Here is a 22,207-nt window from a genome sequence, read left to right as displayed (position 1 = left end):
GTGGGGCAAGGGGAAATGAATGAATGGAGGGCTAGTGGCCAGCATGATCATTGGCTCTGTAGCAAGAGGTGGCAACGGGGGAGGGGGGTGGGATGTTGTTAATAGGGGAAACAAGGAGGGGTGCCTCTCATACACATGACCTCGAGGGAGTCTCCTCATTGATTGGGCACCCTAGGCTAATGGAAGAGGATTTGTCAAAAGATTAAAGAAGACCTCTCTCTCTTCGACTGCTCCTCCTGGGTGGTGGCAGGGGGAAGGGGGCTGGTGGGCTGGTGGGAGCCTTGTGCTCGCCATTGTCGTTGACATGCACAGTGTTTTCGGATCTGTGGCTCTTTGCCAAGCTTCTTGTGGTACACCCCAGTCCAACCCAGGGGTCTGAGACTCGTGCTTTTGTATGTCTGTGCAAGAAGGTCTATTCTGGTGGCTCTGTAGATAATGTCCTAGTCAAGGCTGCAAGTGGAGAGGCGCAACTTGTGCTGTGAGGGCATGCTCTCACCAGGTGCCCCATTTGTCTGCACCTGAGGCACTACCCTAGGAGGCTTGAGACCTTGTCCCTCTGCCTGAATCAATGGAAGACAGATTGGGTCTATATTCCTTTAGAAGCTCCAAGAATCGTAATGTCACTAAAAACCAACACATGACGTGTTTTCTTCATGTCGTCTACTGTAAAACCGTGACACCAAGGTATGAAAAAGCCCAAGTGCGGGTCAAGAAGTTGGGCTTTGCTCCACAAGGGCCCGGGTAGTGACTTTGGTAGTGAGTTGGAGGAGGAAAATTCCTTTCTCAGGTCAAGAAGTTCCTCTACTGCGAATCTTGCCTGAATCCAGTTTCAAAGTGGCCATGAGGCCCACAATGCGGCCTACCATTGCCTTGTCTTGAAGGGACCTTATGGCTTCTTTGCGCTTGTTGCTTGTCCTCCGGGGAGGAGTTCCAAATGATTGGGGATATTGAGGGAGTTGCATCAATTCTCAAAGTAAAGTGTTAGGATCAACTCAATTTTTTTGGGGGGCATCCTTTAAGCACATTGCCCACCATCTTCGCGCATGTCACATAGAATGCTGAGCCTTAGCTCTGCGATGATGTTTTGGAGTTGGCCCATGGCTATCTGTACTACACATGAGATGAATCTGCACAAAAACCAAATTCCCAAATTTTAGAGCATGTTCTTGCAAATACAAAGTATTCTTGTGGCATGCTGTCACAAGGACGTGATTTCTGGCGCATGCACGTTGGTTTGCATGTGGGCAGGACCTTGGGAAAACAAGGGGCGAGGTCAAGGGTTACTTGATGTGCTAGAACCCCTAGCATTTATGTCTTGGGGGCAAATGAAAGGTCTAGGGCCAAGGGGGGCCCTAAAGAACCTTACGACTTGAAGTAGGTCTTGGTGGGGTTTCAAAAAGGCCCCACTAGAGGGGGCCTAGGGGAAAATGAAGACCTTAGGGGCAACCTAAGGCATGGTTTGCCACGTGGCAAGCCCATGCAGCCCCCTTTTGGAAAGGAAGGCCAAGGAAGGCTTGGAGAAAAGAATGGACGGGGGATCACATGGGGAAGCCTTACGGGAAGAGGAAAAGAGAGATTTCGGAGGGCTGGTGGAGGTCGTACAAACATACGGACAGATTCTGCTGTTTCCGTACGATGGTAGGGAGTCTTGGTTTGCTGTTGGTATGGATGATCGTACCTTACGTACGGCTGTATGTGCGACGGCGTACAGATCAGCACACAAGGTGATGTATGGGGTTTTGGAGCCTTCTTTGCACGGGTTGTATGGAATAATCTGGCCATTAAATGCAAGCTCTATGGAAACCTTCATGGCACTTGCAACGTACGGATCGTACGGTCATTCACTTCCAAGGTGTACGGACTGCAGCAGCTTACCAAGTACGAGGTATTCGGAAAGCACGGGCTGCTTGGTGGCTATTGTTTGCACGATAATGGCCTCATGGCTGTATGAGTTGTATGACAGCCACCCTCTCCTCTTTTGTTTTTGGTCTGCTACTAAGTGGCTGAATGGAGGTTCATCTCAGCTTGATCGGGTAGGCCTTGAGTCCATGAGGGTGTGCAAATAGCTCATGATTGAGCTTGGTTGAGATTTTGGCTTCATATGGATGCACCTTTGCACTCGTTCCTTCTAGTGAATGCCGGTGAGCATTGAGTTGTCTCTAGAAGAGACTTGCTTGGCAAAGTGATCACAATGAATGCTTGCAGATATTGTTTGTGCTTCCGAGCACCTGGGGCAGCTCAGTTATGCTTACACCCATTGTTTGGGTATCTCAGTGGATCAGTGAACAATTGTGATTGATTGGGGAGTGTGTGGCCCTTGCTTGGGCTGTAAATAATGGCTCCCATGTTACATGCAAGTGTTTACACTGAGTATGGATGCTTATGGTCACATGGGTATGATAGCAGAGCCCCGCAGGGCTCACGTGTTGTGAACTGATGCCTGTGAGTGAGGGAAGAGCATTGAATGCGTGAGGGATGGTACTCATTGTGTATCCTATTTGCTGGCTTTGGCAAGTAACATATTCCGTCTGGGAATATGTTTTTGGTTTCTCTAGGAGATGGGTCACATGCAGGCAATGGTTGCTAGGTAGACGACACATCTTTGGTACAGCCTCGTTGCTAACTAGGCAGGTGAAACCGGCCTTAAGTTACCTAAAGGGAAGTAAACCGAAACTATCGTAGCATTCATTCCTTTCACATCCACATTGCTCTATCCCAATCACTTCTATTAATTAGTTGCCACTGAAAAACATTTAGAAATAAACTGAAAACAACTGGATGGAGGCTAGAATCTAGCCCCTGCTCAAAGAAACATTACACGAGACACCACACTAGCCCCAAATAGCTTGGTGCCCCTTTCGGTATTTATTTAATTCCTCAAAAAGTGGAGCTCCGCTTTACAACAAGGGTACACCCTTATACTGTTCTGCTTGCATTTTCCACTGCCAGAGCCAATACTTGGCCTCTGCCTGCATCCAATTCCAGGGTCAAAACTAAGACATTTCTCATTAACTGTGACACCTGACTGTGACAAGGCATCAATACAAATCCCCAGACATGCTCAAATTGCCTCAAGGAATAAAACTGCAACCAATTTGTTCCTCTGGCACCAACCAGGCATACCCTCTCTGATTGGGTTTCTACTTACAGCCTGTAATGCCCAGAAAGAACTCCATACAACAAAATGCAAAGCAACAAATTTTACGTACATTTCCTAATTTACTACACTACTGCAGATCACGGGAGTAGCACCATAGATATTCCTCCCAGCCATATCCTTGCTAGAGCGTGAGAGCACACAGAGAAATCAAAAATCACGTTAAAGTTTTTTTTCTCTTTCTCTCACTCACTCCAACAAGCCCCATCTCCCTAGATGGATCTAGATGCCACATGTCATCATCCTAGGGCCTTTCCTAATGCATCTTTTCACCCCTCTCTTGGGATGCTTTAATTTCCTTTGCCCCTAGGCACATTGCTTGCATTAGGCCCTTAGCCTTAGATCCACCTAGTCTGGTGCTATCAGCCCTCACCTAGGACCTTGACATTAATTCCCTCCCGATCATTTACATGAAGCGCAAACAAATATATTACAAACGTAGATCCTTAAGGGAAATGTCGACTGATTCTTCTGAGGTCATGCTACCTCGGCTAGAGCGTTACATTCCTTCCCTCTTCAGACATCAACGTCCTCGATGATAAAGTCTGGGAACACTCTCCGCGACTAATATACGGATTCCCAGGTAGCTTCTGATAGAGGCTGACCATGCCACGCAACCAACACCGTGGGTATCTTTCGATTTCGCACTTGCATTGTTCCTCGATCCAGGATTCTTATTTGTTTGCGCTGTTTGTTTGCGCCTTGCATTATCCTCTATCTCCTGAAACAAAACCACACCTTCGATTAGTGAGTCACCAGTATGCAAAAAGTTATTTAAACGAGAAACATGAAACACTGGGTGCACCTTGCAACCCTGTGGCAATTCTAAATTATAGGCTACCTTGCCTATTCTCTTTAGAATTAACCACGGCCCACAGTATCTAGGTGATAACTTAGCACACTGTCTTGAAGCTAACGACTTCGAGTGCGAAGGAACTTTGAGAAAAACTTTTTCTCCTTCCTTAAATTCTCTTATAGACCGGTTTTCATCCGCATACGCCTTGGCTCTATCCATAGCCTGGCGGATATTAGCTCTCGCAAGTGCTAGCATCTCCCGCATCTGAACCACAAAGTTCGCAGCATTAGGCACTCTCTGAGGTATTCCAACTGTAGTTGAATTTGTTGGTCTATAACCATAATTCAATTCAAACGGACTAAATTCTGTAGAAGAATGTTTTCTATCATTGTAGGCAAACTCTAACAATGGCAACCACTTGTCCCACGTATGTTGCCTCAATGACACATACGCCCTCAGCATATCCTCTAAAATCTGGTTGACTCTCTCCGTCTGACCATCCGTTTCAGGATGATCCCCACTACTCATTCCCAACTCAGTCCTTAGTGTCTCAAATACCGCTATCCAAAAATGACCGGTAAATCTGACATCTCCGTCCGACACTATGGATCTAGGCAATCCATGCAGACGAAATATATGTCTAATAAACAAATCCGCCACTTGCGGGGAACTAACAGACTCTCTAGTTGGAATGAAGTGAGCCATCTTGGTTAGACGATCAACCACCACAAGGATAGAATCATACCCTCCTTGTGTCGTAGGCAGTCCTACAATAAGGTCCATGGAAATGCTCTCCCACTTACTTAGTGGTATCTCCAAGGGCTGTAAAAGTCCGGGTGGCTTCACCCGCTCGGCCTTACTTACCTGACACGAAAAACAATGTGTCACATATTCATGAATATGCTTTTTCATCTTTGGCCAAAAGAAATCTCGCTTCACGAGATCATATGTCTTCTCGACTCCTGGATGTCCCGCACATGGGCTATCATGGCACTGTTGAATGACTCTCTGCCTGAGATCATTCTGACTAGATACTACTACCTTGCCATTTCTTTTCAGCATACCATCCCTTATGGTATATCATGCATAAGTTTGGCCTTTTCTGGATGCCAGGTCATCCTTTCGTTTTCCCCGGGTTTTAACACATGAGCCTTAGGCCATAGACTCTGGACAAACTCGTCCACCTTTTGAGTTTCTCTAATCTCGGTCATTAGAGCACTCTCTGATACCGTGAAACTCATGTTATGCATAATGTGTGACAACGCATCAGCAACTTTATTATCTTTTCCTCTTCGGTACCGAATCGTCAAATTAAACTCCTGCATGAGCTCTGTCCACCTAGCTTGGCGGCCCCTCAAGTCAGGCCCCTCAAGTCAGGCTACTTATAAAAATGTTTCAAAGTATCATGATCCACATCCACATAAAACTCTGAACCATACAAATAATGCCTCCATGTTTTCAAAGCATGGATAACAGCATACAACTCCAATTCATGAGTTGGCCAATTCCTTTGAGAGGGAGAAAGCTTCTTGCTTTCAAAGTCTACCGGCCTTCCCTCTTGAAGGCGAACTGCTCCTACCGCAATACTACTTGCATCGGTTTCCAGGAACAACGGTTTCTGGGGATCAACTGTTTTTAACACTGGTCCTGTGACCACAGCTTGTTTTATGGTGTTAAAACTTTCTTGTTGATTTTGTCCCCATATAAAAGGTACTTTATCTGAGGTCAGATCAGTCAATGGCGATACTATTTCGGAATATCCTTTGATATGCCTTTAATAAAATTGGACAAATTCCAAGAATGATCGCAAAGCGGTCAAACTCTGAGGGATTGGCCAAGTCAGTATCGTAGCCACTTTCTTTGGATCCATTTCTACCCCCTCTGGAGTAATTATGAATCCTAAATATTCAAGCCTAACCATACACAGTATAGTTTTCTTTTTATTTACATAAAGACTGGCTTTTCTCAAAGTACTAAACACTATTCTTAAGTGTTCACGATGCTCAGTAATACTTTTACTGAACACCAGAATATCGTCAATAAAATGTACTACAAACTTTCCGATATACGGACGTAGTAAATCGTTCATAAGCATGACGAATGTAGCTGCAGTATTGGTAAGTCCGAAGGGCATTACCAAAAACTCATAATGACAAAACCTGCTTCTGAAAGCGGTTTTATGCACATCCTCGGCTCTAATCCGGATCTGATGGTAGCCACACTTAAGATCTATCTTGCTGAAAATCACGGCTCCATGTAATGCATCTAGCAAATCATCAATCCGAGCCATCGGATACCTGTGCTTAGCAGTGATATTATTCAATGCTCTGTAATCTATACAGAGGCGAAACGTATCATCCTTTTTCTTCTTTAATATCACTGGCGAAGCAAAAGGTGAGAAACTGGGTTGAATCTGCCCCAACTTGAGGTATTCTTCCAGTTGTCTACGCACCTCCGCCTCTTCAGTAAAACTCATTCTATAGGGAGGTCTATTTACAGGTTCTGCCCGCGGGATCAGTTCAATTTTATGCTGAACATTCCGCTCTGGAGGTAACCCATAAGATAACTCATCCCTAAAACATTCAGAGAACTCCTCTGCTATAAGATTAGCCAGCTTGGCCATCTCACCACTTTGCGTAACATCAGTGCTAGCCGAAGAATCATCAACCGGCTCTACCGATGCTATACAAAGGAATAAAAACTCTTCTTGAGCTTTTCGGATTTCCATCACGGAAACCAACGGTCCCTGAGGTATATCTTTTTCACCTCGTAAGATATAAAGCACATCATTCATCTTGAATTGATATACGTGCTTTTTTCAATCAATGGCTGGATTCTTCCTAGAATGCCACGCCATACCCAGGGCTATATCTGCATGAGCAAGCTTAGTCATTTCAAAATCAAGCTTCTCAGCATAGTCCTGAATACAAAGCTCCAACTGGGTAACCCTTTGGTCCCATACTTGAGTTGAACTTCCATCTGCCATCCTGACTGTATATGCATAGTCAGATGGGCTAGTCTTTAACTTCAGCCTCTGCACGAGCTTGGAGTTAATCACATTGTGCGTTGACGCCGAGTCAAACAACACAATGACATCATGATTGGCCACTTGCCCTTTCATCTTAATTAACTCCGTATCATTAAAGGCTGTATACCCCGTTGCTGCGGGCCTAGATAGGATGTTATCAGGTGCACTCGTTACTAGCTTAGCAACAGACACACATAACAAACAAGGTACTGACCTTTGAGAAGATCCCGCTAGCTGAATCTGCATCTGCTCCGCTCTGGGACTTCCTCCATTTACACGTCGCATTCTGAGACTACCATCTCAGCCATCCGACGATCCTTATTCGTGGACAATCCTTCCACTGATGAGGCTGAAGGCAACCCAAACACAAGCCTTCTCTCCTCGCTTTTTCTCTTTGCTCTGGGTTTAAGGGAGACTTCGACCAAGCTCAGGCTGCCATTGGCGTTACTTTCCTCTTCACTTCAATGGTGGTACTTGATTTAGGAGTTTCAGCTGGTTTCGCCTGCTTGGCTTCACCACTCTGCTGAGAACCACTTCCTTTACTAATCCACTTCTTCTTAAACCCAGATTTCTTCTGTAACCCATACTGAGTTCAGGGCTATGGCTATTGCATCATCCAACGTGTTCACATACTTAGCCCGAACTTCCATTTTAATCCGATCATTCAATCCAAATATGAAATCTTTCACTTGGATTGATTGAGGTAGGGGTTCATCAACCTTCATTACGCTCTCTCGAAACTTATCAGTGTATTATGCCACTGACAAATTTCTCTGACGAAGGTTTCTATACTAATCCCAAGCTCGGGATGCTTCGTCAGGAGGTAAGAAGTGTTTCCTAAATTCCCTTTTAAACCCCTCCCAGGTAGTGGATGCAATACTATCTTTCTGTTGTTTAATCCACCACCGATCTGCTGCCTCACTAAACATGTGGGTGGCCTCGCGGATCTTCTTGATATCATTTCTGATTTCACAAATGGCGAACGCCTCGTCCCATTTGTGAAACTAGGTCTCAATGACATCAAAACTACGGTCATTCATCCGACCATATTACTTTTCGGCCTATAATTGGCAATACTGATACACAGCATGTCTGCCAGACCTTCTCGAGATGAGAAAGGAAAGGCTCCAATGGAACCGGAGTCTAGTGTCCCTACGGTCGAGCCTAGGAAGGCTAAAGTACCTACTCTTCTAAGTTCAGACTGCCCTGCATTTGCCTGTAACTGTTGCGCTAATAACTGCTACAAGGCATCCTCAAGTAATGCGATCCTGCCAAATAAGGTGTGAGCTACTAGGCGCGACACCGGCTGGGTCGGCCGGACTCCTGACTCTACATGCTCCATCCTGGAAGCTCCTTCTTCTGCTTCCATTCAGGTCAATGGGTGTTTTGCTTTTTTTAAATAAAAAATAAAAAATAAAAACACCGCTAGAACACTGTATTTACAAACTAACAAATTTCAGTGTACTGGCACTCTGACACAATTCCCTATTCTAGGGAATACCTGCAATCCCACATGCACACTGACTAGGCATTTAACACAGGCATAACCCAAATACCACTTTTCCCTATACTAGGGAAATTCATGCAAATCAACTCTGACTGAAGCACACAGGCATATACACAAGCATAGTCTTAAAGACTGTCCCTTTTGCTGTACAGGAATAAATCAACTGTAAACTCTGCTGTACAGAAACAAATCGACTGCAAACTAAGATGTTGTATAGAAAGGGAGCAAATGGGAAGGAATGATGCTCTCCCTGGAAGTTCCACGAATCGCAGATGTCTCGAAGCCTGCTCTCTGTCTCGGAACCATACGCTATCTACTGCTTTGAGTAGCTGCTAGATGACCTGAAGGCCTCGGCGTGAATTTTGAAAGCGGGGGACCCGTCAACCACGCACTGTCGTTGAGTCACCCACATGATCATACCGCTGCCCGTGCGTCGCCCATCGCTATCTGTGAGCTCCACGAAGTAATTCTGCACTCTGATCATCCGAAGGTCTTACGCCTCCACGAACTATCTGCAAGTTGTCAACGATCTGTTACCTCGACTGCATCACGATGTCCCGATCGTCAACGCTCCCTTCATACACGACTCCTCTCTTTCACGCGCCACCGTTCCCAAGCCCTACTGCTCGTCGTTATAGCCTTGACCGAGCAATTGATACGATCATTATCTAATTCTCTGGCTTTTTCGTCGACCGAACCAAATTTTGTGTGGCTTAATTTGTCGCATGGAGGTCACGAGCCCCTTGACTCTTTTCCTCTGTTTGGCGTCACGCCATCTCTAATTCCCCAAGTTTCTCAAACGTAGTTCCACGTAACGAAATCCGCCTCAGCCCACGTCGTTCAACCCCCTGCGCTCCGATGCCCCAAATCCCGTTCGTCTAACCTGGAGCTCTGATACCAAAATTCACGTATATTTCCTAATTTACTACACTACTGCAGATCACGGGAGTAGCACCACAAACATTCCTCCCAGCCATATCCTTGCTAGAGCGTGAGAGCACGCAGAGAAATCAAAAATCACGTTAAAGTTTTTTTTCTCTTTCTCTCACTCACTCCAACAAGCCCCATCTCCCTAGATGGATCTAGATGCCACATGTCATCATCCTAGGGCCTTTCCTAATGCATCTTTTCACCCCTCTCTTGGGATGCTTTAATTTCCTTTGCCCCTAGGCACATTGCTTGCATTAGGCCCTTAGCCTTAGATCCACCTAGTCTGGTGCTATCAGCCCTCACCTAGGACCTTGACATTAATTCCCTCCCGATCATTTACATGAAGCGCAAACAAATATATTACAAACGTAGATCCTTAAGGGAAATGTCGATTGATTCTTCCGAGGTCATGCTACCTCGGCTAGAGCGTAACAACAAGCTTCCAAGATGGATGCGGGCAGCAGCCTCGAGGTACGTGCAGCTGTCTCGGGAGGTGTGCAAGCAGCGAATCAACGTCAAACCAGGCCTGTACAACAGCCTTTGGGACCTCGTACAGCGTGGAACATATCCGTACAACAGCCTTCAATGGCCGTACAACAGGGAGCAGATCCGTACAGCAGCTCTAAAGGCCCATACAGTCTGTACGGGGGCCTAGAATGTAGCACCTGCAGTCCGTACAGCTGTATGGACTGCCTCGAAATGCGAGCGAGGAGCTTTGGAAAACGTGCCAAGCCTTTGACCTTCACAAAACGTAAGAAACCATCCCGTAACGTTGAGGAGAGAAGGAAAGGAGAGGTGGTAGGTAGTGCATGAGGGGCTGCCATGTGGCACCCTCATTAAAGTTCTAACCCTTGCAAACCAATGGAACATTGGTTTGCCCCTCGCATTAAAATCTAACCCTCTAAACCATTGAAACATAGGTTTCTCCTTGGGCCCAACATTTAGACCCCTCACTTTCCTAGCATTTGGGCCTAGTGGGTGCACTGGTAAATGGACTAGAGACTTCTAGGAAGTAGGTGCTTCCTCTAGGCCAGTCCCCTCGGCCAAAGTAAACATGAAAGTAGCCACGGGGTTAGCTACACATGAAATTCACGTCCTCGTGACAGCAGGGGTTGGGAATCCATGCTTGGAATGGGAAGTATCCCTGGAACCCCAAGAGAGATGGTACAGGTGTGACTGCCATAGTAAGAATATGTAGAAACTCTATGCATCCATTCCATAGCAATATCTTCTCTCTACCAATATTGTAGCATCTATTATCGGAGAATTGTGATGCTAGATCTCTTTTGGGAAACAAGCTATTGTATCAGGACATGTGTGACCCATAGGATGAGAGACTATTGGTCATGGCAGTCCTGGACAGTGGAGAAAGCTTTGGTATGCTTTCTTTCTCTGCTTTGAGCAGAAGGATAACTAATTGGGCACTGGTAACAGCTTTGGGGAACTCTATGGCCAAGTGTGGTTACTAGTGACAGTTTCGGGCTGTGTGCAAGCTTCCTGGACTAGGGACGCAGACCTATTGCCAAGAGTAGTGAGGGCGGTGAACAGTAGGGGCTATGCAGGGTATTTGGTTGCCCACTGGGATGTGAAATGCCCTAGTTGTAAGGAGTGCATTCTTTATGCAACCTGGATTTCAAGGCCTCTCACTTAATTAAAGAAATACCGAAAGGGGCGCCAAGGGTTGGGGCCAATCTGTGTCTTTGTCTTGGTGTAGGGACACTCTAGCTCTTAGTTTTACTGCCCTTTTAATTTATTGAAGTCCGGTTTCACATGCTATCACAAGGGCATGATTTCTAGCGCATGCATGTTGCCCTGCATGTGGTAAGACCCCCGGAAAGATAGGAGCAAGGTCATGGGCTACTAGGTGTGCTAGAAACCCCTAGCCATAAATGCCTTGGGGGCAAAAATGGTGGTTGGGTCCAAGAGGGGGCAAAAAGCCTTAAGGATCCAAGGCTGAGCCATTGGAATGGACCCCATAGAGGGGGGCAAGGGGCAAATGTACCTTAAGTTGGTCATTAGTGATGACCAACTAGAAGGCCTAGGGGAAATTTAAGGATCGAAGGGCAAATAGATTGTGGGCTGCCACGTGGCTAGCCCATGCATTTGATTTTTGGAAAGGAATTCCATGGAAGGCTCCTAGGAAGCCGACGAGCATAGGGAGGAGGCACGAACTTGGGGGAGTAGAGCTCATGATGCCTCACGATGCTTGGAAGGTGGAAAAACGAAGGACGACTGCACGCGGTGGCTAGCAATGGTCGTATGGAAGGTTCATGAGGGTGGCCTTGCATCGGGCGACGTGCGTGGGCAGCGGACTGAAAAGAGCCGTACCGGCTGCATATGGGCTTGGTACGGGCTTATGCATGGGATCGTGTACGAAGGGCATAGAACAGAAGCAATCCATATCCTTCTCCATGAGTTGTCTGGTAGGTGTTACTGCCTAACATACAAAAAACCGGCACCCAAAACAATCTTGTCACGCAGCCTACAGGAGAGTAACCCTTATCTATGTCTAACAAGACATACCAATACAAGGCTACTTTAATCCGATAACCCACCTGCCAAATCCAGGTAGAGCATTCCATCATTCATTTACGATCAGCATTCCCTTATTACGCCTTTAATCGAAAGCACCAAAGGAATTGAGAATAAGACGTTTCTCTCAATTTAGTTGGGGTTCGAGTGAATCCACACTCCAGAACATCAACCCTAATTGAGATGTGCCACTGTAGTGACATCCACGTCACGTTAGTGACCCACAAAGTCAGTTGTTAGCCACATGGTTTATCCCTAAGGATTTCTTAAACAGTGGATTATCTAAGGATTTCTTAAACAGTGGGTTATCCAATCAGAATACGGCTCCGTGGTTATCACGAAAGCGATGCAAACAGCCAAATCCATGACCCAACGGCCAAATCATGGCTATTACTCCCGTGTCCCATACCACAACAATCCACCAATCAAGATATTCAGCTAGACTATGAATATCCAGGGAAAAACAAACAGTTTTCCAACTAGACTTTAACCAACTATCAAAGAGAGACATGATCACTGCTTTAACTCAACAAACTTATCAAACACACAGTACCAACTTTCCTAGGCAAAATGCTTTTAGATTCAAAACTTAAAATCCTTTACTTAGGAGTCATCAACATAAAAAATGGAAACTAGAAAAGATAGATAATTCTATTTTAAGTGGACAACAAATAGTTTTACTTTATATATGGACAAATTTGATACAACTTCTATCTCCACCCAATTTACAAAATGGTGATCCTTTAAATATATTGTGACCTGCTTAAAATATTCACCGAGCCTTCGGTTTAGGGCTTTCACTTTTAGCTAGGCAATCATAAGTAATTCTTTTCCGAGCCTCTAATACAGCCCATCCACAAGATATTTATCACAATTCAGCCACCAAGTAAATCTGTCTTCCGTATCCTCATTGCTACTACTCATCCATCTAGCTATTCTATGCACTATACATGCTAGTGGCTAGTGAAGCCTTCAATTCCTCTTGAAGTCGATGAATCTCTTCTATAATGACTTCAAGTTCACAAGGCTAAGTTCAGACATCGCTCACTCCTACATGCTTCCCTGAACATGATGGATAAGGCAAGTCTATGCTCCAACAAAAGATACTCTCAAGGGAAAGACTAATGAAACAGCAGTCAGCCTCACATATAAATGATCTGCCTGTGGACAATCGGCTTAGCCAGCAGCAGCAAGAGGTGATCAGCGACCAGCAGGTATCCAGCAAATCCAAGAGGGGCTGGGAAAACTCGTGGATGCTATCACTCTTGGTCAGAGAATTATATAAACTAGGTGGTCGCTTAGAATAACTGAGCGACTTGCCTAAGATAGCCATCTGGTCCACGGTTAGCATTTGTTGTGTAAATGTAGATGGCTGCCATTAAAAGCATGCCTTAGCTCTTTTGCTAACGTTTGAAGGAGCTTAAAATATCCTACATGAGGCTGAGGCTCGAAAACTTAAGTTCAGTCTGCCTGATCCAAGTGACCAGAACAAGTACCCTTTCTCGAACTGAAATCCCCCTTCCTCCAGTCGGAAATAGAGGTACTATTATGCAAGGACTCACTGACACTTGCATACACCACATGCACACTGCATGCTGCCCACTACGACCACTGCATACACCCAAATGCACACCGCATGCAATCCTCTAGAGCTTCAGCCAGCTCTCATGGAACCACAAGAATGCTGCATGCAGCTACAAACTCGCATGCAATCTACTGCACACTTTGCATGTGACTATTTAAGGGCCTGGCTCCTAATCAGGGGCCTACATCATTTCTTGACATGCAAGGCAAGAACTAAAGCCTAACAGCAGTCAAAATTGCATGCATTTCTCTCAATGCATGCCCCAAAATTCAACAGATGCAGCCTATCCCCATCAAAAGGGACATAACACATGTACATACATACATATGCATAACACACACACACACACTCACACTCACACTTTTTTCTTCAGAAATATATTTGTTTTATATTACAAAAAACACTCCCCAAGAAAGGGACATCCAGTTACAACATCAGAAGATCTCCTTATATGGCAAGAAAGCAGGATAATCAAGATCCCGACGCATGCAGGCAGTCAAAGAAGGATTGCCGTAGAGATTCCCGAAAGAAGTGATACGTAGCCAGGGACAGATCACCAAAGACCCTATGGTTTCGTCCTCCCATAGAGTCCATAGTGAAGCCAATTAAAGAAAAGATTATACCTCTGTCTGACAGGATGAACCCCAAAACCCAAAATAGCTTGCTAAAGCAAGCAATAGGGAAACAGGCCTAAGGCGCTGCTGTAGCAACAACAAGAAGTCATTAGATTCAGGGCAATGCTAAAATAGATGAGGCATACACTCCCACAAGGACAAACATCAATGATCTAGCCTGAGCAATATGTCGGCAAGCCATGATCTGTCCAAATGGAAGATCTTCAAGCAGAACGTGCCATAAGAAACTTTGCTGATGGAGGAGGAGTTTGCAAGCCCAAATTTGCTACAACCTTTTTCTCCACCATCGAGAAGGACGTGTCATCGACCAGATGCAATTCACATGAGCAAAAACCCGAGGAGGCAGCAAAACCTTATACAACGTTTTAACCATGACACCAGCCAACAGCAAAGAACAACAAGCACGATCGTCGATCATCAAACTGAAGGGCCCAGTCTTTGAGGCGGACTATAATCTCAAGATAAGACATTGGCTAAAGGTCGAAGCATCTGTGACAATAACTGCCATAGGCATCTATAATGCTGTCCCAAGCCAAACTGTCTGACTTTTGCATGAAAAGATAACACCATACCAGCATCATCAAGCACATCACACTGCATATTCCTTTGGACCATAGAAAATCAGAGCGGCAGGGCTCCTACAACGCCAACGGATGCACAAACACCTTTGACCAATGACGTCACTCATCACACAAAGAGTTTCCAACAAGAGAATCCCTGCCATTCCATTTAAGATGAGAAACTGTGTGCTTCCAGCCAGGAAGCATGTGATTGACAAAAGGACATCCCTTAACCCTACCATAAATGTGACCTAGAAGAAAGTCCCATTGGGTAGGCTGTCAGTGACCAAATGCTGCAGTAGACAAATGCAAAAGCAAGTGTCGCATTCACACACATATAAGGGCATATGTGTGTATACACGCACAAAGATAGAAATACATATATCCCGTATTGTTTTTTCCTGTGTGTCATACCACCAACCCCAAGTGCATCTAGGTAATTACATCCTCTTCCTAATTTTTAGAAGGTGCACATAGCCTTGCCTCCAGAACTGTGAAATGCACGCCTTCTTTGCATTGCAGCCAAAAATGGGAGTTACTTTGGTAAGGGATAAAATATGGGGAGAGTCTCAGGTGAGGAGGAGCAACTATTACCAAAATGAAGGCATGTACCTCTACACACAACAAAACTCAGCCATACATTGAAATATACCTCACATGCAATATAAGGAGACTTCAAGAAAAGTTCACCTCTATCTCCATGGCACGCAGCTCATTGAAGCTATGCATACATGCTGAGCTTGTTCGAGGTGTTTCAGTTGCATCTAAAACCCCAATTGGTGCTGCAGGAAGAATCGGTACCAGTCCTTCTGAGATTAAACGCAATGTAAATTGAGGTGGGCGAACTGGATACTCACTGCTGACTTTCACCTGCAATTAACATGACTAATTCCTTACTTAGAAAATAACATGACAATTCAGGCATATTAACTAATTTCTCAAGGGTTGGATCCAAAGACTGAAGTTCCTCCCTTTGAGATCATAAGCATTTCTGCAGGAATAAGCAGTGAACATATCATTTACCTTCTCCTGAATCAAGGATCTCTAATCACATTTTACTTAAACCATGGTCATATCTGTCTTACCTTCTAAGCATAGTTTCCAAAGCAAGATGCAGTTGAAAACCAGTCCACCCATCCAAATCACAAGAAATTACAAGCAAAAATGACTTACAATATTGATATTGAATCTCACCTTGAAGCATGATACTCATAATCCCATTCTAAAGGATAAGCACCCTTCCAAAGATATTTTCAACACCATCAAGAAACCACGCTTATACGCTTACAGTGCAAGAATAAATATCACCATTCATAAAGATGTGAGGAAACTTTTCTGGCTTTAAGAGCTGCATAGTCCTCCATGAGGCAGTCTTTTATGGTAGAAAATTCCTAAAAAAGGCACCTACAAGTAAGAGCAGATATTCTGATCTTGTTTAACGTTTTCAAATATAATTAAGGACTGAGCTGTCCCGTATGAGAATCATGCAAAAGACAACCTCACACCACAGATTTTGAAAAAAAAAACTCCATCCATGCCATGTGTCCCAAAACTATATGCAAGGATAAGATCAGAGAGGAACTCTGAAAGGCTTTTCAAATATTGAAGAATAGTATATGCTATAGAGCTGCTACACCCAGGGGTCCTTAACTTCCATGTGTAATATCAAACTAGGGAGGTGCAAACTTGTTTTATTACAGAGAATAAGTGCAAACTTGTTAATTGCACATTGTAGATATTAAGCCTAGGTTCTGCAAAAGTAACACCTTAAGAAGTGTTCTGATTTAAGTCAAGCAAAGAGCATAATAATTGCAAATAAAAGACTATCCCAAGCAAGTGAGTAGCTTCAGATTAAAGTTCCACAATGCCTTGACCATATAGCCAATTCTTCAGCCGGAACATCAATACCAGGTACACCAGGCGGCTCCAAAATCATACTATGGGAAGTCTTTCTAATGATGTCCCGCATTGAGAATCTTGTCAAAGCCAATTTGAGAGCTTTGTATCTGACATTGAGAGCTTTGTGAGTCTTTTTAAGAGAATCTTGTGAAAGCCAATTTGAGAGCTTTGTATCTGACATTGAGTTCCAACTCAGATAAAGCTTCAAGTAGTCCATGACACATCACAATCAACCACTACCAATCACCATACTCTATTCCCTGCATGCCACGAGCTTTTCAGCAGCCATACACATGCCTTGAAAATATTCAAGGATATACAATTCAACTCTTGAGAAGATCTGACTTTTCCACTTAGAGGCTGACCGATGCTAATGAGCTGATGAGTTTCATTATTTGCACCTTAGATGAAGTTGAAAAGTGTTGTGCTGAGATTCAGAGCTGATCCACATGTTGCTCGTGCAAATGACCATGCCCTAAGTCTTCACCAACACTTCGTGAGATTTTTTATAATGCACCTCTTTTATGTACTCAGATTCAGGAGAAGCACTCAGGCTCTCACATTGTTGTACTATTCATGTTGTCTCAGACCATTTTTTGTTCTTACGTTCACAACATCTCTCTCTCTCTCTCTCTCTGTCTCTCTCTCTCTCTCAGCCTCAAGGAAATGGGCCCAATACTCCTCTACAACTGTGATTAAGTGAAGGCTATGGACACTTTCAAATACCTAGCCTCCACATAGACGACACACGTGTGGAAAACAGAATAGATGCAGAGTTGCTGGGCAATTCCGACCTCATCTATTCTATCACTTGTTTGCTGCAATAAAAAGAGATCAAGGGATTGGGAGGAGGAGAGAGGGAGGGGCTTGGGACAGAGAGAGAGAGAGAGAGAGATGATATGATTTTATTAAAGACTAAAGTCCACTTGAGACCCTCAGCATCTAGGGACTGGTGACCACTATCAAATGAATAGTGATCAATTACAACCGTTGAAATAAAATTCTCACAAAATCTTTCTACGTTGTATTTGCTAGGCTATTTTATGAGCTAGTCTGAGAACTTTGCCTCAGTGTTCCACACATGCATTCCACTTGTAATTATCTGTAAAATCCAGCCCTAAATATTTGTATGAAGTGACTGTTTCCAAAGTCTCCCCTTCAAATGTAAAATTTGTCTCTTTATTTGGAGACTGATCACCATTACTTTGGTTTTTGCTGTATTGACCTGCATTTTTGAATATGTGCAGGCATCCAAGTATGCCTGCATATCACTCTTATCTTTTGCAAAGAAGACTAGTGAGACCGACAGCCATGTATGCAGTACCCTTTTGAGGATGTGATCTACCGATAGCAGAGTGGTGGAGATTCAAGAGACTATAGGTTATCATGGGGTCTAGGATGATCAGGAGTAAGCCATCCAGTTTCTCACCAGATCATACAAGCTAAGTTCATTATGACACCACTGCAGATTAATCCATCTTCCAAACAGTGACATATCTACACAAGGTATGGGCCTTACCTAGATGGAGACTACCGAGGTTGGCATTAGAGTCATCTAGACGATTAGCTGAGAGCGGGGTCAGCACAGCATGGTATGCACGCATCTCCAAATGGTTTCGTTCTCAAGGCATTTAGATGGATCTCCTCCCTCCCTTTTAGGGTAGTCTGGACTCTCCAGATCCCAGAGATGAGATCAACCGTATCATACGGTTGGACCTACTCTACTTATACACATCCCAGACTTAGGGGAAGACCAGGAGTTCCCCACCAATATTCAGTTCTACTGGGACCACTTCGTGAGAGTATCAGACGATGGACTGATGATCAAGCCCCAGTATTTGGAGGATAGACAACCCATGCGCTGAGGATTGCCATAGGACACATGCGGGTCTCGTCTCACCAGTTAAGGATCGAGGCAAGGAAGGCCACAGGCACACCTAGAGAGCAGTGGATTTGGAGGCTATGCACATTGGCAGCAATGGAGACAAGGAGCAATCCCTATGCATTTTCCCTGCTTACTATGAGATCCGAGGACGATACCATTGCTTCTTTCAAGAGGGACACGAGTTCAGGCCACTCTCCTATTTGATCCATTTCCATGACCAAGTGTGTGTTGCCCTCTTTCTAATGGAGATGCAGTGACACAGGGAGACCTTGCTACACCAGATCAGACAACAGGAGGTGAGAGTACCACAGGACACTACACATTGGAGAAAAGGAAGAGGAGATAGCCGATATGAGGGCGGCATGGATCAATGGGAAGAGATGACGCAGAGCAGTGGAGCGGGCGCCACAGAGGATGATCTCAGCATGCATGATAGAGGTCCAGCCCCTCCCTGCTCTACTCAGAGGAGACCGACCACCCGAGATGTCACCTTTGATGTGGCTCATCGTACAGAGAGATCTTGGAGACCACGCCATGTGCCACATGACGAGAGACAGCTTGACAGCTACAAATACGCGACATCATTGTGTCTCATTGGAGGGATACCACGACCCCCGGATATGTTTCGCACTACCTACTGGAGTCTCTTGAGAGCTTCTGAGCATGTATTTTCGAGTTTTGATTAGCTTAACTTAGCACTTAGCAAGGGCCTTAGCGAGCCCTTTGCTTCAACCCATGGCAGCTTATATGAGTTATTATGTTGATTGTACTTTGTCCCATAGGCCCGCAAGGTCTCCCGTGGATGTTAATATATATTTCTCTCTCTCTCTCTCTCTCTCTCTCTCTCTCACCCCAGATCATGAGGGGCTACGCATTGAGCATTTTGCGCATGAGCAAGAGATCCCGACCCCGATCTTAGCACAGTTGTTCAACCATGCCGTATGCCATGGCTTCCCACCTACTTGGAGCACCTACCACCATAGTAACACCGATACACAAGGCAGGTGATCCCATGGATATTGGGAACTACCGCACTCTTATGATTGGCCACACTTTGGCTAAGATATATGGGTAGGTACTAGAGAGGGAGATCAGCAACCACACATAGGGTCACGTGTAGCGGGCACTTGGGTAGGTGGGTTTTCAGAGACAACGCTCCACCCTGGACCACATTTTCACCCTGAGGGCTATTATTGAGGAGGCGAAGTCAAGGCATCAGAAAGTCTACACTTGCTTCATAGACGTTTGTAAGACATTTAATACTGTCCCACGCTCTCGCCTGATCAGGAGGTTACAGGAGTTGCAGCCCCCAGAGATCATGATTTGGGGGGTCATGAGTTTGTATGAGTCTGTCAGAGGGAGGGTACGCGCCCCAGAAGGCCTATCAAACTGGGTTGAGAGCACTATCTGAATAAAACAAGGCTGCCCCCAATCACCGACTCTTTTCGGGCTCCATATCGATGAGATTAATTTTTTTGTCGATCGTTGAGGTGGAGAGGGTTCGCTTTTGGTGGACGTGATGGTGCAGATATTGATGTACGCCGATGACATAGTCCTCATATCATCCTCAGCACAGTGATTGCAGAAACATCTAGAGGCTCTGGAGATGTTCTGCAAAGAAAGAGACTTGACAGTTAACCTTGGGAAAACCAAGGTTATGAGCTTCAAGACCTAGCGAGCAGTGTCCCGTCACCATACCTTTACATACCATGGTGAGCCTATGGAGATAGTGCAGTCTTACACATATATGGATTGACTTCCCTCCTTTTAGTACAGTCTGGACGCACCATCCGAGATGAGATCAACCATATCATACGGTTGGACATCCTCCAGCTCCATACATCTAGGGCTTGGGGAGGAGTTCTCCACCAAGATCCAATTCTACCATGACCACTTCCTGAGGGTCTCAGAGAACGGTCTTGTCATCAGACCTCAGTATCTTGAGGACATGAGAGTCTCACATGCACTGAGGGTCGCCATCGGTCAGTTGTGAGTCTCATCACATCAACTGCGGATTGAGGCGGGGAGAGCTGCAGGCATACCCAGAGAGCAAAGGACTTGCACACTATGCCAGATGGAGGAGATCGAGATGGAGGAGCATTTTCTATGTGTCTATCCAGTCTATTATGAGATCCGGGGACGATATCACTGCCTCTTTCAGGAGGCCACTCCCAAGGCTGATCCATTTTCACGATCAGGTTTGTGTTGGGGCTCTACCTGATCGAGATGCGACGACGGAGAGACACATTGATGCGACAGACCAGAGAGCAGCATGGATTGATGCCACACGTCACAGGGATCGACAGATCACATACTTTTGTTACAAACTTCTACGCATCTAAGTAAGCTGTCGGTGTGGCTAAGGGAGAGGAGCTTGATGAGATGAGAGCATCATGGATTAGTAGTGGAGTGCCCACAACGATGATGCCAGACGAGGGACACATACTCCGCGTGCAACACGTAGAGGGACAAAAGCACGCACGATAGAGGTCCGGTCTATCTCAGCCCTTCTCAGAGATGACCGCCAGAGACCAGGCATCACCCTTGACGTAGCCCACAGGATCCAGAGATCGAGGACGCCCTCCCCCACGTAGCGAGACAGCTCGACAGACACAGATACGAGAGCTCCTCGCATTTCATCAGAGAGCCACTAGGTTACCTGGATAAACGGAACCTGAGCATGTACTAGGAGTGCTAGCTATGAGCACCTGATACTTCTCTTTGCTTTTGCTTTTGCTACTCTAGTATTTGGACACTTGATTCACTAGTTTAGCACTTTAGCTTTTTAGCTTTCAGCAAGGGTCTTAGCGAACCCTTTGCTTCAGCCCTCAATGGCTTGTATGAGTTACTTTTTGGCTTGTACTTTGTCTCGTACGCCCGCGAGGCCTCTTGCATACGTTAATACATCTCTCTCTCTCTCTCTCTCTCTCTCGCAAAGGCAGGTCACCGACTTCTATGCATTTGAGTTGGCTCCAAGGCACGCACTCGGGAGTAAAGGAGGAGGAGCTAGCTAACATGAGAGATAGATGGGTCAGTAGAGGGAGTCGACATGACACCACAACTAGACGAGGGTCAGAGGGATCTCACATGCGACAGGAAACCAGAGCACACACGATTGAGATTCGACCTATCTCAGCTCTTCTCAGAGGCGACTGACAGAGACATGGCAATACACTTGACATAGCGCATCGGATACGAAGATTGAGGAGACCACGCCCCTCACCACAACACCAGACAACTCGACAGATGCAGATACGTGAGCTCTTTGTGTCACACCAGAGAGCTATCACGGAGCCTAGATACATGGAGCCAGATCTTGTTCTTGGAGCATTAGCTGACATGCCCTACTCATGTTACACACTATTTGGCTTTTCTGGCCTGACTTGATATGATGTACTACATTAGTATTTCAGTTTATGTGTTTTCTAGTACTCAACGAGGGCCTTAGCGAGCCCTTCGCTCCAGCCCACTGTGGCTTGTATGAGTTTACTTTGTTTCCGCACTTTTGTCCCATAGGCCCGTGAGGCCTCCCGTGGACGTTAATACATCTTTCTTTCTTTCTTTCTCTAGTCGTAGCACGTACGTCACTCAAGCCGTCACTCAAGCAATCGTACATCATACGGTCATCGTACATCATACAATCGTTGCCCGTGTAGTCGTCCTTTCTCTTGCCTGTACATTCATCATCATCTC

General features: G+C 45.4%; 1 protein-coding gene across 2 annotated transcripts in view; it reads right to left on the bottom strand.

The window, feature by feature from the left end:
• The window catches only part of THO5 (THO complex, subunit 5), a 149,145-nt gene that overhangs the window by 19,989 nt on the left and 106,949 nt on the right, over window positions 1–22,207 (bottom strand). The window contains exon 7 of one of the 2 annotated variants that reach the window (XM_087399311.1): window positions 15,421–15,600. The exons of the other annotated variant lie outside the window; for it this stretch is intronic. Within the exon in view, the coding sequence (XP_087255437.1) occupies window positions 15,421–15,600 (180 nt within the window). The remainder of the gene's footprint in view (window positions 1–15,420; window positions 15,601–22,207) is intronic. 2 annotated transcript variants of the gene reach the window in all.

This window comes from Dipteris shenzhenensis, chromosome 28, assembly GCF_047967505.1.
Source record: "Dipteris shenzhenensis isolate YYH24624 ecotype China chromosome 28, Dip_SZ_1.0, whole genome shotgun sequence".
NCBI lineage: Eukaryota > Viridiplantae > Streptophyta > Polypodiopsida > Gleicheniales > Dipteridaceae > Dipteris > Dipteris shenzhenensis.
The sequence above is the reverse complement of the archived record's forward strand: the minus strand, read 5'-3'. Positions and strand labels throughout refer to the sequence as shown.